General features: G+C 31.2%; 1 protein-coding gene across 1 annotated transcript in view; it reads left to right on the top strand.

The window, feature by feature from the left end:
- The window catches only part of LOC145291510 (cysteine protease ATG4B-like), a 46,496-nt gene extending 31,565 nt beyond the window's left edge, over nucleotides 1–14,931 (top strand). Inside the window, exons 5-12 of the mRNA XM_080137480.1 lie at nucleotides 1,336–1,440; nucleotides 4,157–4,229; nucleotides 5,532–5,611; nucleotides 7,709–7,905; nucleotides 10,943–11,021; nucleotides 12,681–12,820; nucleotides 12,919–13,090; nucleotides 14,660–14,931. Coding sequence (XP_079993606.1) covers nucleotides 1,336–1,440; nucleotides 4,157–4,229; nucleotides 5,532–5,611; nucleotides 7,709–7,905; nucleotides 10,943–11,021; nucleotides 12,681–12,820; nucleotides 12,919–13,090; nucleotides 14,660–14,709 — 896 coding nt within the window. The 3' untranslated portion in view covers nucleotides 14,710–14,931. The remainder of the gene's footprint in view (nucleotides 1–1,335; nucleotides 1,441–4,156; nucleotides 4,230–5,531; nucleotides 5,612–7,708; nucleotides 7,906–10,942; nucleotides 11,022–12,680; nucleotides 12,821–12,918; nucleotides 13,091–14,659) is intronic.
- Nucleotides 14,932–15,993: the final 1,062 nt, after the last annotated feature.

The raw sequence follows: 15,993 nt of genomic DNA, 5'->3' as shown, positions 1-15,993 counted from the left end.
GAACCATACTTTTTAAATAATATAGTCGGCTATTTTCTTTAATGTCAAATACAGTTCCATTAGGGTATATCAATTTTGACTTGTTTTGGCCAAACTTTATATTCGCGCCTTGTTTAATTGCAGCCTGCACAGAAAATATGTCTTGCTTAAATGTAGGTATGAACAGAGCATTTTTTAGAATACAGTTACAGATTTCTCCTTTATAATTTTTTAGGGATATTTTAGCATCACCTCTTTTCAAGACTATATGATTTATTTGACTACCGTCGGCAAGTCCGACAAAATGACTTTGTGGATTAAAGTTTGAATCAAAATTAATAAAATCAGATTCCTTGGTGACAAAGAGATTTTACTGTTTGTGGTATTGTCAAAGTTACATGTGAATAGAAATGTATGTTCTTCCTCAAAGTTCTCAACATTTTTTACGGAGTCCATTTTAGAGCATTGGAAAATTTTGTGGTTGGGTTGTCCACAATTATAGCAGAGAATTTTATTCTTTTTCTTGGGAAAATTACTTTTGGAGAATACGTTGCGGTGAGGTGCGTAATTTAGTGGTGTCTGCTTTCGAGAAGCATTTTTGAACTTCATAATATTGCTGGAGTTATTATTGTCCATGAGCATATGATTAGTCTCTCCGTAACTGCGCAATGCCACTTTAAATTCGCTGAAATTTATGGGTTTTTCTTTTTGCGTTATAATAGTTGTAAATGGTTTAAAATCAGCTGGAAGTCCCTTGAGGGTCATTGATATCAACAAGCTATCGCTTATTATTTCACCTGAGAGTTCCAAGGCAATGGTGGTTGTTTCTTGCCTTATAACGTAGTCGGTAATAGTTTCATCCTCGTTATGTTTCAGAGACGTTAGTTCTATATATAGGGATATAATTTTCGATTTAGGAGTCAAAAACATTTACATTTGGTTTTATTCATTGTAAAGATCTGCTACTTGGTCCATATTGTAGCCAATGAAGTCCCACGTCTTATTTATGTATAGATCATGACAAGTTTGATCAAGTTTGAAATATTTACAGAATTTCAACTTCTGATTTTTCTAAATTGGATATGTGGATATGGTGCTCCTTGTTAAAAGTAATCGCCGTACACAATCTCAGTCTGATCAGATAAATAGCTTTTGAGTTATCAATGTTTCTATGACATAACTTTGGCAATACTTCATACAATATGGAGAAGTAAAGCCCAGATAAGACTTTAACTTTTTTTTATTATTTTATCAAATGATGTTATACAGTTTGACTTATATATATTTTTTTTAGTTTTGGTTTATTTTTATGGGAAATTTTTAGTGTTTTATTTAAAAAAAAAATTTTTTTTCCAGATTGGAGATGGAAAAAATCTTCATATGAGAATGACAAAACCTACATGAAGATTCTCCGTCTTTTCCAAGACAAACGGACCTCATATTATTCTATTCACCAAATTGGTAAGTGCTATTCACCTTGCATTCGTTATTGCTCATTTTGTATGTACAAATAATTCCATGCCTATCATGCCTAGATAATAAAATATTTTCACAATAGGAAGTTTATTTTATAATCAATAAAATTCACCTATTGGCACCGTCCGGGATTCATTAATATAATATCAGCTTTTTTTTTTTTTTCACATTTTTTAAGTTATGCACAGAAAGAACTAAAATTGTAGTTTTTATGTGAACAAAAACAAAAAAACTATTTTAAGCCTACCAAATTAATGGACATCCTCTTTTCTTTGAAATATAACTTTTGATATGCATAAGGAAACTAAGTTCGGAAGATAACAAAGTTTTAAAAACATTAATGTAAAATTTTTAACTTTGAAAGTGCGGCAAAGAAGCTTTTGCCATGGAGGTGCTTGTTTAGATATAATTGAAAAATCGAGTTTTTAAATATATCTTTTTAAGCAAAAACAGTATTACGTACTTAATTGTCATGTCGAAAATAGTAATATATACAAAAATTATGAAAATTCATCGAGTGCTTTTGTGTTTTAGTAAAAATAAAAATGTCTATCGCTATAGACAACAAATATTGCAGCCATGACACAAGTAATTTAAAATTTTCCTTTCGGAGTTATGTCCCCTGTGTTTAGACTTCTACTGTCTACTTTATAACGCTTAAGAAAAATGCGATTTTTTTTTTTTTTAACTATAAACAACTTTCTACTTAATGATTTTTCATAATTTTTGGATATATTACTATTTTCGGCATGACAATTTAAGACATAATATTGTTTTTGCTTAAAATGACATATTTTTTAAAAAATCGATACGTCACCTGTATCTTAACAAGCACTGTCATGAAATGTCTAAATAGAGCCAGAGCCAAAGTAGGCAAAACAAAAGACAATCTCCACAAGTGGGGCCTAGACACCTCACCTTTATGTCCATGTGGAGAGGTGCAAACGATGCACCACCTTAGGGAAAACTGCCGATTGGGTCCTCATTGCTCAAACCAAGATCTTAAGGAGGCAAACAGCACCGCCATGCGATGGGTTAATTTCTATTGCGATAAGATATGATGATGATGATGATGATGAAAATGGTGAAATAATTTCCTCGCATTCCATGAGTGATGTTTTCTAGGTTGAAATATATCCATCTCACCGTTACTAGTTTTAGATCTTGTTGTATTTTTTTAATTCCTTACATCAAGTGACTTTATGCCTTGTCTCAAGCGATTTCCATAAAAAAAAGTAACTTTATACATTTGTAATATCTGCTGTTAGGTTCTTTGTATAATATTATGTATTCGTATATTCATTTGGGACTTTAAAACTATTCATTTCTTTTCTCCAAATTAATGCAAATATAATTATTGCGCACAATAAATAACGTTTATATTGTTTTAATCGGACTATTGTTCTCATCTTGAGTGTTATTTGTATAATGTTTCCGTCGGTTGGGCCTTTGACTGTCGTCAGGCATGTTAGTTGTCTTGGAAAAGAAAGGAGAAAACTTACTGCCTTTGTATATATTTTCGTATTCTTAGAGTTGGTTTCTGTTTTTTGGTCGCGGTTTTGTATGTGTGAAAAAATTGGTTAACAAAGTGGAGGTCACTCTAATAAAGATCGACAGAAAATTATTTCCCTTCCATTGCCAAAATTTTAAGGGTGTACAATTTTTATTTTTCCTACAATTAGAGGTTCCCAAATGTTAATTTCTAAGCTTGGTCTGCTTAGTAATTTTTCTTTTTTTAGCAAATGTGCTACTTCTTTGAGTCACCTGACCCTCTATCTTGTATCCCTGTCAATTATTTTGCTCTCATTTCATGCAAGGAAGTGTGTTTTCTATGTGATCAGCTAGTCTATTACTAAGCAGACCTAGCTTAGAAATTAATAATATTTGGGAACCCCTAATTGTAGGAAAAACAAAAATTGTACACCCTTAAAATTTTGGCGATGAAAAGGAGATAATCTTCTGTTGATCTTTATTAGGGTTGCCTCTCTTTTGTTAACCAATTTTTTTTATACATGCGAAACTGCAGCCAAAAAACCGAACCCAACTCCAAGAATACAAAATATATAACGGAGCCTGTCACTTTTCTTCTTTCTTTTCCAAGTCAACAACCAACATGCCTGATGATGGTTGAAGGCCACACTGACCGAAATGTTGCACAAATAACACTCAAGATGAGAATAATAGTCCGAAGAATACAAGTAATATAAACCATGAATCCTCATCTAAAAAATTTAGAACTGAAATAGCATTTAGTTTAAATGTAACTTGAGTTTGTTAGTAAGTAATGTTATTTGTTTTAAAAAAAAAAACATGGGGAAAATGTGATAAGGATGTATTTGAGAGAAAGAGGGATAAATAAAAGCCTGGTCAGAGATAGATTAGTTTGGAAGTCAGTAAAAGCTATTCAATATATACCATCATATAAAACTGATTTTAAACTGAATATGATGATCATTATCATTTTGAAACAATATAAAAACTATGCGTTTTTGAAATTAAAAGATTTCTTGCCTTATTTATTCTTTCAGTCTAATTGACTTTTGTGGAATATGTTAAGAGATTGATGGACAACAAAGAATTTATGATGATTGTATTTGATAATAATGATGTAGTCTGAATGTATCCTACTCCTCTACCTTCCTCTAACTCTTCACATGTTTTAGGAATATTTTTTAAATAGTTTAATTTTCAAACTTTTCAGCTTCAATGGGTGTGTCTGAAGGAAAATCTGTTGGAAGCTGGTTTGGACCAAATACAATTGCTCAGGTTTTAAAGTAAGTCATTTTTTATTTTCATGTAAACAATATTATATTTCACAATTTTTGAGATAATGATTATTTGCAGTATTTTGATTCTGCAGACTGCTATTTTCATCTTGGTTGCTATTCCCTCAATATTTCAGCCGATATAATTTCCAACCTTCTTCATGTGCATCTTTATCAACTTGGAAACCTGCACGAGATTTTGAAGGCTTCAGTTTTAAATTTTGTAGAAGTTTCTGAGTTAAAAAGGCTGCACATGAAGAAGTTCAGAGATTACATTGGCCAAAATGTTTAATGTGTTAAATTTTTCTAATATTTCAAGGCTGATCACTTCCTTTTCAAAATAAATCCATATAAGATCTACATATGTGTGTTGGTTAGAAGTAGGTTTTATGTGTATGTGGCGATGAATGTAGAACTTTGCAGATGAAATTAGAAATGATGAGATCAAATATTTATTCATTCGTTTTTTTTTTTATTTATACTTTTTATGAATATATCGTATAATCATATTGACGCATTGGTTCCCATTAGATCAGCAAAGTTAAGTGAGTTTGGCTAGTACTAAAATGGGTGATTATTTGGTAATACCAGGTGCTGTATGTGCTCAGAACCTGGAGAGGGATGGATGCCGCCAGTCTATTCTTGTCCAAAACATGCTGCATGCAGTCTCTCCCCCTCCCCCAGAGGGTTAAGGGACATGTCATTGTACTTGAACTTTTAATTCATTTGCTGCTCACAATTTTATATTGCTATTGAAATAAAAAAACAAAATAGAACCAAATTCAATTTTATATGTACTTTAAATTTTTTTATCTAAACCAAATTCATTTGACAAGAAAAAAAAAAATAGCATAGTGCAAAGGAACCATTTACAGTCACATACAAATTGAATGTTTGCCTCAAGATGGCCTTAAATCTCAATATGGTAATCATCACAAACTGTTCTGGCAGGTTGTTCCACAGCGCAGAAACAGAAAAATGCTTGTTTTCTTCTATTAAGTTGAAACTGACATTGGTACATTTTTTTATTTTTTTGTGGTGTCTGTCGAGACTACAATTTGATGACAAAAAAAAAAACTTCTCAAAAACTAGATTTACATTTATGTTGATGATTTTGTATGTCAGAATCAAGTCTCCTCACATCCTTCACTGCTTAAGTGAGAATAGATGTAGTTATTGGAGAAATAAGCATAAAGAGCGATGAAAAATTACAAAAAAAAATGTTTTATCAAAATTAGAATTATCCAAATCAATAATTGTGAGAAAGTAAAATAAATTTTGCGTGATGATGTTTTAATTTTTATATTACAGAAAAATATCTGTTTATGATGAATGGAGTTCTATCGTCACTCATGTCGCAATGGATAATACGGTTATTGAAGATGACATCAGTAAGTATATGTGGAATTACTCTTTTCTTAATTTTTTTTCAACCTATTTTTGTTATGCTAATATTTAAAGTTTTGGTGTTATACAGATAGGCACAGATAAAAATCATATTTCAGACAAAAACTCTTTGATATATATCTTCACCAAAAATGATAAAAACTACTTGAGTAGAAGTTTAATTGAAAGTAAAAATCAATTATATCGTAAATCGCAGTTTTATCATATCAAGTCATTTTGAATAGTTATCTGAAAACAGGGGAGATAATTCAGTCTGGCATTTCTGCAAATGTTAAGATTTCTCTTATAATGAATGAACGAGTTTCGAATATAAAAAAAAATAATTCACTTTGGCAAATGCCAAATTGCTTATTAACTTGTTGGGTGAAAGTTGAGAATAATTAAAAAAAAAAAAAAACACCACTCTCCCCATGTTAAGAATGTCTTTCAAAATATTAATGTTATAATTTCTTAACATGTTATCTGTGAGTTCGACATCTTAGAATTACCGTCCCTGTTTTAGGTAACGCTTCACAACAGACTATGTTTGCATGCAAAATATGGTAGAATTGATTTTTGATTCTACTCCATAGTTTTTTGTTATTTTTGGTGAGGATATTTATTTTTGTCTGATATGTAAGTATATCAAATATATTTTATTTGGAATGTGATTTTCATCCATTTCTTTATCTGTATAATCACCAAACCTGTTGTTGCTGATAAAACCACAGAAATACTTTCAACATAAAAGAGTGCTAATTGTAATTATTCAAATCATGTTTAAGTCTTGTTTAATTAAAATTGAATTCAGCTAACATTTTTCAGTTGTTCAGCAATTCAAATTTCGATACGTAACTTTTAACTGTACAAATTGGACAAAGTAGATCCTTTATTTGATTAGTGTGCTTACAGTTGGATGGATACAGTGATATGAAATCTACTGATTTTTTAAAACAAGATATTGTTTTAATAAGAATTACCAACATGTAAAACCAATTATGATCATGAAGTGCTATTTTTGTTTATTTTATTCTTATATTTCTAGTAGAACCTGTAGAAATTCCACGGTAGTTGAAAATTTTTAAAACACATGAATAAAAAATTAAAATAAAACAAATAACAACAAATTTAAAACAATTTTTTTAGCAATTTCTTTTTTAACCTTTTAAAGCTAAAAAGAATTGATTTAAAAAATTTACATTTTTTTTCAATGAAAATTCAACACACAACATATTGTTTTTCTTTCTGAATAATTTTTAATATAAATTATAAAGGAACAGATGTCAATTCACTTGCACATTTTTTTTGGGGGGGGGGAATTTTAAAAAGAATTTATAATCAATCTCCTTTTAACATGGCTTTTTTTGAAATTATAAAATAAAATGGCCAATTTGAAACTAAACACACAGCCATGTTTTTTGTTGAAAATTTTTGGAGAGGAAATGGTTTTAATGATTTTTAACTGATAAAGAGGAATTATAAAGGGAGGTAATTCATTCCTCATTAATGTTTGCAATGATAATGTTTTTTTTTGTGACACCAAACGTTGGACAAGTAAATTAATATTTAGATTATTTAAAAATAATATTTTATTTTAAGAATTTCTCTGATCTGTAACCCTCCCTACATTGTTGATAAACATGTATTAAATGATTTTATGTAAAAATATATTTTGGACAATACAATACACAAAAAGTTGGTAAATACTAGTAAATGTTATCGACTTTTAATGCTAGGACAAAACAGGCTAAATTTTTTCAGTGTGGAATTTTTTTGTGAAAGATAATTTCAAACCTGAATAGCATTTGATTTATTACTCTTGTTTACGCCGTCCTAACAATGCCGAGAAAGCTAGGTATGAACCCCGCACTCTTTCTCTGCTATGACTAAAATAATTTAACTTCAATTAATTTTTAACATTGCATGCGTGTATCTTTTCAGCATTAAATGATCCACAAATGGGCAGATATGTTACAAACCAAATACAAACCATCACAGCAATTGTTGCTATTTGCTCTTCATGAAATCTTTATTTAGAATCTTTTATTTATTTTTTGATGAAATCAAATATTTGTTTTCAATCCTTTTCTTCCCTCTTTTAGGAACTCTGTGCAAATCACATGCCAATAAGGAAAACACTCAGCAAGGTTATAACCCGGGGGGTGCCACCTCTGCTCCTTGTCCTCCATCGGGTGATGCCACAAAAGAAGATTCCTCTAATTGGTCACCATTGCTGCTGATAATTCCTCTCCGTCTTGGACTCACAGATATCAACTCTCTCTATTTTAATAGTCTCAAGGTAACCTCTCTCTCTCAACGATTTTGGAGGTGGGGCAGATAGTTAAATGAATAAATAAGAATTCTTGTTCTTTTCACCTGGAAATTTGTAATCAGATTTCCAAAAGCATTATTCTATGAGATTATTTAAATTTTACTAATGATTAATAATAATTGCGAAAATAATTGTGAAAAATAATAATATTTGATATTAATATAATTGTGAAAAATAATAATATTTGATATTAATAACATTTGATATTAATATAATTGTGAAAATAATAATTGTAAAAAATAATAATATTTGATATTAATATAATTGTGAAAAATAATAATATTTGATATTATTAACATTTGATATTAATATAATTGTGAAAATAATAATTGTAAAAAATAATAATATTTGATATTTATATAATTGTGAAAAATAATAATATTTGATATTAATATAATTGTGAAAAATAATAATATTTGATATTATTAACATTTGATATTAATATAATTGTAAAAAATAATATTTGATATTAATATAATTGTAAAAAATAATAATATTTGATATTATTAACATTTGATATTAATATAATTGTGAAAATAATATTTGATATTAATATAATTGTGAAAATAATAATATTTGATATTAATATAATTGAAAAATAATAATATTTGATATTAATATAATTGTAAAAAATAATAATATTTGATATTAATATAATTGTAAAAAATAATAATATTTGATATTAATATAATTGTAAAAAATAATATTTGATATCAATATAATTGTAAAAAATAATAATATTTGATATTATTAACATTTGATATTAATATAATTGTGAAAATAATAATTGTGAAAAATTGTGAAAATAATCTTATAAAATCTAATATGAAAAAAAGGATTGACAGCATCCGCACAACCTCATAAACTATGACATGTTCTCTTCAATGCCAAACACTCTACCCCTGCTTCTCTTGAATTTGTTCATATGCAAATTAATGCATATCAAATCACAAGTCAACAATAATTTATGTTTATGGAGAGAAGAAAGTGGACTTTATGTTTACTTTAATCTTCACCTTCTATGAATAATGTTTTTGACAAAGGGAGAAGAATTGCTGCTTTCTTGGAGATTTTCAATCCTCTTTATAGTATTCATCTTTATTCAACTGTTAATCTATTCATTTCATTTGCTCTTATCCTCGCATGTCTTATTAGCCTTTATATGTCGTGATTCGGTTGCGTCTGCTGACCAATGTTATTGGTTTAATAACCACCCAAAAATAATCAGCGGACTAAGTATAACCTTAACATTTATTTAACAACTTACTTGAAGTGAGTATTGACAATTTGGATTATTTAGATTATTCGGGCTACTAATTTCATTTTAATTGTTATTTTGTTTTCACATTTTGACCAGTGTAACCTCTGACCTTCTTCGGGATCATTTGTTTTGAAATTCAAGTGCTGCATTTATGTCTGACTCTTTGGAAAAAATGCATCTGAAGAAGATTGGAGGTTAAATTGGCTGAAAAATTGTGAAAATAACAACCAAGATGAGATTAAAAGTTTAAGCATTACAAATACAAATCATTTTTCTATAAATAAAAAAGGAAATCATCTATATACAAGGTGGAACGATAATTTTTTGCCTTAACAGAAAACAACACCACAGCCTTATTTTAAAACTTTTATTGAAAAAAATTAATTCAGGTAACTTGATTATGTAGTAGAGCTGACATCTATTCAGTGTAGCTGCCTTATACCTCAATCATCACCTTGATATGGGTACGGAACTGAAAACATGCCTTTTCCACAAATGCTGGCGGAGCTTGGCGAATACTGGCGATCAGGCTGGCTTTGGTGATGTTCTCGACATATGACCAAACAAAGTAGTCCAGCAGGTTTAGGTCGAGAGAGGAAGGAGTAGGTCAGTGAGACAAGGGTATAGTTGTAGCACTCTTTCTGAAGCCAAGCCTAGGTCTCTTTGGAATTGTGGACTGGCGCAGAGTCCTGCTTCCACACCCAGGATCTGCCTGCAGCCACCTGATTGCACCAGGGGATCACCATATTCTTCAGCACATCCAGATACACTTTGGTGTTGAGTTTCAACCCGACTTCAAATATGTGAGGTGGCATGATGTGGCCCTCGCTTGAAACCGCACCGAAGACCATATCCATAGGTCGTCTGATACGTTGAGCTGTGTCCTCAAGCATTGAACTGCCCAGATTTGCATTTTGAGGGTGCTGGCAATGGTCCTGTTGTCATAATTTAGATTGGTAGAGAACATGAGTTGTAGAGTATCACATCTCTGATCTCGCTCGTTGAACATTGTGTCTCTTTCCAACATGATAGAAGGCTCCTATCACTCTTGGGATTTGTACACAACTGGCCAACTAGTAGATGGTCTGCAACAAAAAAGAAAACAGAAATGGAATCATGTTGTCTTGTCTAGGGCGATAATTTTATTGTTCCACTCTGTACTATTTAAAAGTTGTGGGTTTTTTGTGGGTTTGTCTGTTTGTATATAAATATAAAATGTGGTTAGCTGATAAAAAAATGAACAGTTGAAGTAAACATTACTAAGGCAGTAGTTTTTATGATGTCTGTACGAGAGTTGGAATCTTACATGAATCTAAAGGACTTTTTTGACCAAATTCACATTTAATAAATATAAAGAGATTAACATAACAATAAAAGCATCACACACACACACACATATTTGACATTCAAAAAAGTAGACCTACATGATATGTGGAATTAAAGGCAAATATTTTCTTAAAAACAATTTCTAATGATTTTTTGCCAATAAAAACGATCTATAAATACACTCATCATAGTTACTTACTCTCTCTTATAAATACCAACTAGCATATTTTTTCCACAAAATTTGACAAATATTTTTCTTCATATTAACTATAAAATGATGAAAGATGGAACTTGACCTAACCAGGTATTGTAACAACACCGCTTAAGGAGCGCGTATAAACTAGTTAAGTTTTAAAAATATTTTTAACTCAGTGTGTCTTTAATCTTTTTAACCAAAGTTATATACTTCAATTGCAGTTGTGTTTGTCATTAAAACAATCTGTTGGGATTATTGGTGGCAAGCCCAACCATGCCCATTGGTTTATTGGTACTGTTGGTAAGTATGGAAAAAATCTCTACATTTTTTTTTTTTTTTTTTTTTTTTTTTTGCTTTTAAGATTTGGCTTAAAAATGTCTCATCTAAAGTTGAAGTATTTAATAAGTTTAAGGTCTGGAAAGTGAAACCTGGCTAGTAGGAGTTGAGTATATGCAAAAGAAGTAAATAAGATTAATATGATGGATGTGTAGTATGAGTTTTAAAGACAGGCTTAGAGCTATTTTAACCTTAGAGGAAGATTAAATCTGGATAGTATATGTGCAGAACAGGAGACTTTGTTGGTCTGGTCATTCAAAAAGTTAGGTTAGTAGATGTAGAGCAGTTGGTAAGAAGGGCAAATAACAGCGTGGCCTGAGATAGGTTAGCTTGGAAGTTAATTTCTGAAAGGCATCCAACACGGTTTAATGTTTATTTTATATGATGGTATCATCATATAAAATAAACATTAAACCGATGATCATGATGAGATTTTTTATTTCAACATAAAAATCGTGAATATTATTAAATGCACACATGCCGATATATTTTCTACTTATTTCTCATTTGTATTTGCAAGGAATTTATTTGTTGAATCTTTCAGGAGATATTTGCTTATAGTATAGAGAAATATGTGCAGAAGAGTAGACTTTGATAGTATGGTCACATTTCAAGAATGGCTAAGAGTTATAGGGTTAGTAGATGTCAAACAATATACGTGGCAGGTTTAATTCATGGGGGAAGTTTTCTAAAAGTCGTCCAACATCATGCCAGTATATAAAAAAAGATCTTAACCTGATGATAAAAGGACACCATATGCACACAGAAGACTTGTATCGTATCTTAAGAATTTCTTTCTCTTGTGTCATTAATACTTTTTTTTGCGGGCTTCTTCAAGTTTGATCACTACTTTCGATGATGGGTGATTTATATTTTTATCTGAAAAAGTTTTTGGGTTTTTCAAAAATGGTATGTGTGATATTGTGCATCTATGCAGATAAAGATAGTATCATCATAAAGAAAAAGGGACACTAATCTATATGGTGGGCTTAATATAGGGTTTTGTTGTTCACAAAATTTAAACAAAAAAATTCAAGTTGAAAACTTTAGTGAATTAAATTTTTACCCTATTATCAAATTATTTCCGTCTGTTTTTACATGGTTTAAACCTGAGTTTTTTTTTATTGGTTTAATTTAATAGAAATCTAGTTTTATCTCCAGTATACTATAAATCATATTATGAATATTCTATGTGTTAACTGTTGAAATGAATTTTATATGAACAAAGTTTCACTTTCATGTCATTTTGACAATATTTACGAGGGTTTTATTTATTTATTTTTTTTTTGCCATGAAAGACCAGATTTAACAAAACCTTCATTTCTTTTTTTTTTTCAAAGGTTTGGTAACATCTGTTTAAATCTTTCTCTTTTATCAAAAAAGATCAGAAAAATGTAATCAAAAAGTATATACACAAAGGATATACAAGCGTGAGAGTAATTTGCCTTGTCACCACTTTTGGTAGCACTACACCGGAAGTTAGGAAGTACGTTAGCTGACTATAACCATTCAACCAATCAAATATATAATATCGTTTAGATTTTAATGCTGTGACTGCATGTGTTTTCTTTTTCCATTTAAATTTTGTCATGCTTTATCAAGTGATAATACTTCCTTCTCCAGGCGATGAGCTTGTCTATCTTGACCCTCACACTACACAACCAATGGTGGATTTGTCTGAAGTTGGCAGCCGAGATGATTCCTATCATTGTCCTCACAGTTCTCGTATGAAGGTCCAACAGCTTGATCCTTCTGTAGCTTTGGTCAGTATAGAATTCAGTTTTGTTCTTATTAAAACAATTCCCAATTTTATCCTGACTTTGTTTTTTAAAATCTATTTTCTAAATGTCTGTCTTTGCAGGGTTTTTTCTGTTTGAATGAGCAAGAATTTGATGATCTCTGCAGTGCATTCCGAAGCAAGATGGTTAGCAAGACTCCCATGTTTGAGTTGCACAAGAAACGTCCCAACCATTGGCCTGCCGATTCGTATATGGCGGCTGCTGCTGCTGCCACTGCTGGAGCATCTAAGACTGGTGAGTTTCAGCTTTTACTTTTTTCCAATTTAGTGTGAGGCTCTTATTCTTGCAAAAATATTCTAAATCCTTCAATAAGTCGTTTAATCTGTAGATCTCAGATGTAGTCTTATCTGTAAGGCATCTTGTCGTTTAACTACCATGTATCTTTGTTTTAATCCATGTGCACTGTAAGGCATCTCGTATTTTAGCCTTTAATTGAATGTGCTCACTTGACGTGCATACTCTCAACTAACATAACAGCAAAATCCCACCCCTTCACTGTTGATGACCCTAGATGCTGGAAAGCCTTCTACTCTAAAAGTTTCTTCCCTCAGACTGCTTGACTTTGGAATTCTCTCCCTGTTTCCTGCTTCTCTGAAGTTTAAATGTAATGTAAACAGATATCTTGCTGTTCAACTCCCCACCGTCTCCTTTGAGATACAATCCCAAATAGTGTGACCTCATACGTCCCAAGTGGGAATATGCCTTACTTGGGAGCGAAAAAAGACAAACAAAAAAACCCAAAAAACTTGTGTCTCGCGTTTTAACCTTTGTGTCTTGTAAGGCATCTTGTATTTTAACTCATGCCTACCATAAAACTGTTGCCATGTCCAAGAAGGGGCATGCTGAGACCTCTTTTCTGTCTATAAATAGTCTAAAGCCGACTCCAAAATTTAGTGGGGGATGTGCTCTTTTCTTCCTTACTGTCCGTTTCTCACAGAAGAAAGATTACTAAGATTACTAGCTTTTCTCTACTCTATCATTACTTTTATGCTAGGTGCTTCACTGAACTCCAATCAGTGGTTCCTTCTGTAAAACATTCACAGCAAAAACTTGTCTAGCTACGGCCACTGCAAATTATTTTCCTTTCTGCCTCTGTGTACTCCAAACTAAATGAAACTTCTACAAGCAAAGTTTCTTTCTAAGGAGTACTCATCTGTGGAACACAATACAATGAGGTTGCTTTCTAACCGACTACAACAGTCGTTTATAAGTCCAGTATTTACAAATTCTTATTCTCAAATAATCAAAATATGTCCAGTTTTAACCATTGTTACCAATCTCCACAGTGTTGTCTTACCTTCCACTTGATTTTTATTTTCTAATAAGCCCTTGACCTTAAACCGGTTTCCTCCAAACGAGGAAGTTCCATGGTAGTATGAAATTCACACGCAATCACTAGTTGCATGTATTTCCTTGTTAGGAGAGATGAAGACATTGCGTTTTTGCAGTTCTAGCCAGGCGGTAGCAAAATCCTCCTACATGAAGTGCCTGGAATTCCCAAATTGGTCACCCATCTGGTACTGACCAGGCTCAATGTTGCTTAACTTCAATTATCTAACGAGAACTGGTGGGTCAATGTGATTATGCCGTATATTATTAAACCAAATATGATAATGATATGAGAATTTTCGAGGATATTGGATATAAGATTTTGATAAAAGTGTTTCCGTGTTATGAATTGGAATTGAACTTAGTTCACCCACGCTTGCATTCTGTGTGATTAACCACATTTGATTATAAATAAGGAAAATATTTTGAAAACTTTTGCTTTAAATTTGTTGTTCTTTTTTCTTTTCTCATCAGTTTATGCCGATTTCTGTGATACAGAAGAGGAATTTGAATTACTTGGCTGAAGAAAAAAAAAAAAAAAGAAGTTTTTATTATGAATTAACAAGTTTTCCTGCATCTCGGATCAACTGAAGAGAAGGAAAGTTGTCCTGCTGCTTTTCATGTAAAAAAAACACAACAAAAAACAAATCACAACTTGCCATATTTTTAATGTTCGTGTCGTGTGGCTATGGACGTTGCTGCACACTACACTAATCTACACACTGTATGCAAGGAAAAGAAGAAAATGGTTTTAAAGCAGGTGGTTGTGGAATTAATTGTAGCAGCAGCCGTTGTGATCGTGTTCCTCTTCCACATTCCTCTACACACAAATCTACTTATTATTACACATCAATATTACTGTCTATGTGCATATATCAATAAATCATATATATATATATATATATATATATATGATTTATAAAAGATACATACCTAGAATTGTCAGGCATTCATGGAAAAAGCTACAAACAGTGATCAAAGCTATTTGTACCGTTTTGTCTCTATCCGAACGTGCCCATGACTATTACTGCTGCTGTTAATTTCAATCTTCAATTTGTGAGTATTACCTTTCTTCATTGTGTCCATCTTAGGAGAATCACTCATGCCTAAATTTGGAACTTGATATACGTTTATTTAAAAGAATGAAAAACAAACAAAAAAAATGATGAATTCTATATTTGAATTCTTGTAAAAAACAAAAAACAAAAAAAAAACAAAATACTATTCCCCCTTCTTACCCTCCAATGGCTTCCATAACAAAAAAAAACAACAAAATCTTGAAATTCAAAATTTCCCTTTCCTACTCCCTATCCCACCCCAAAAAAGAAAAAAAAAAACAACATTTTAAAATGATATTTGAAGACGAGACACTCATTGTTGGCCTGTTCCGTTCTTAACTGTGTATATTTAAAGATGGGAAGGGAGGCGGGGGGTGCAAAAACTGATGAAGTTTAATGTGTGTACATGTGTGAAAGAGAGCCACTTGCTTGCTACGTGGGGAAACTGATGCGATTTTTTTTTTTTTTCTAGGGAGGGAGGGCTACTGGCAATAAATTAAATCCCTCAAACATTCTTGCTTATTTTCACTCCTTTACATGTATCCATTTTTCAGGTTTTTTTGCTTTTCTCTACGTTTCTTAACAAAAACATCTTCAAATAATTAAAAATCCTTCTTTTTTACATAAGCATTTATTTAGGGAAATGTTAGAAGGCGATCATAATGCAATGATGGAGAGTCATTCCTTGCATTGTTTCAAAGGCTGAAACTGCCCTAAATAAATAACTCATGCAATGCTTCAAGTTAGCTA

Source organism: Euprymna scolopes, chromosome 12 (genome assembly GCF_053919585.1).
Source record: "Euprymna scolopes isolate OS-2025 chromosome 12, ASM5391958v1, whole genome shotgun sequence".
Classification (NCBI taxonomy): Eukaryota; Metazoa; Mollusca; class Cephalopoda; order Sepiida; family Sepiolidae; genus Euprymna; species Euprymna scolopes.
The sequence above is the reverse complement of the archived record's forward strand: the minus strand, read 5'-3'. Positions and strand labels throughout refer to the sequence as shown.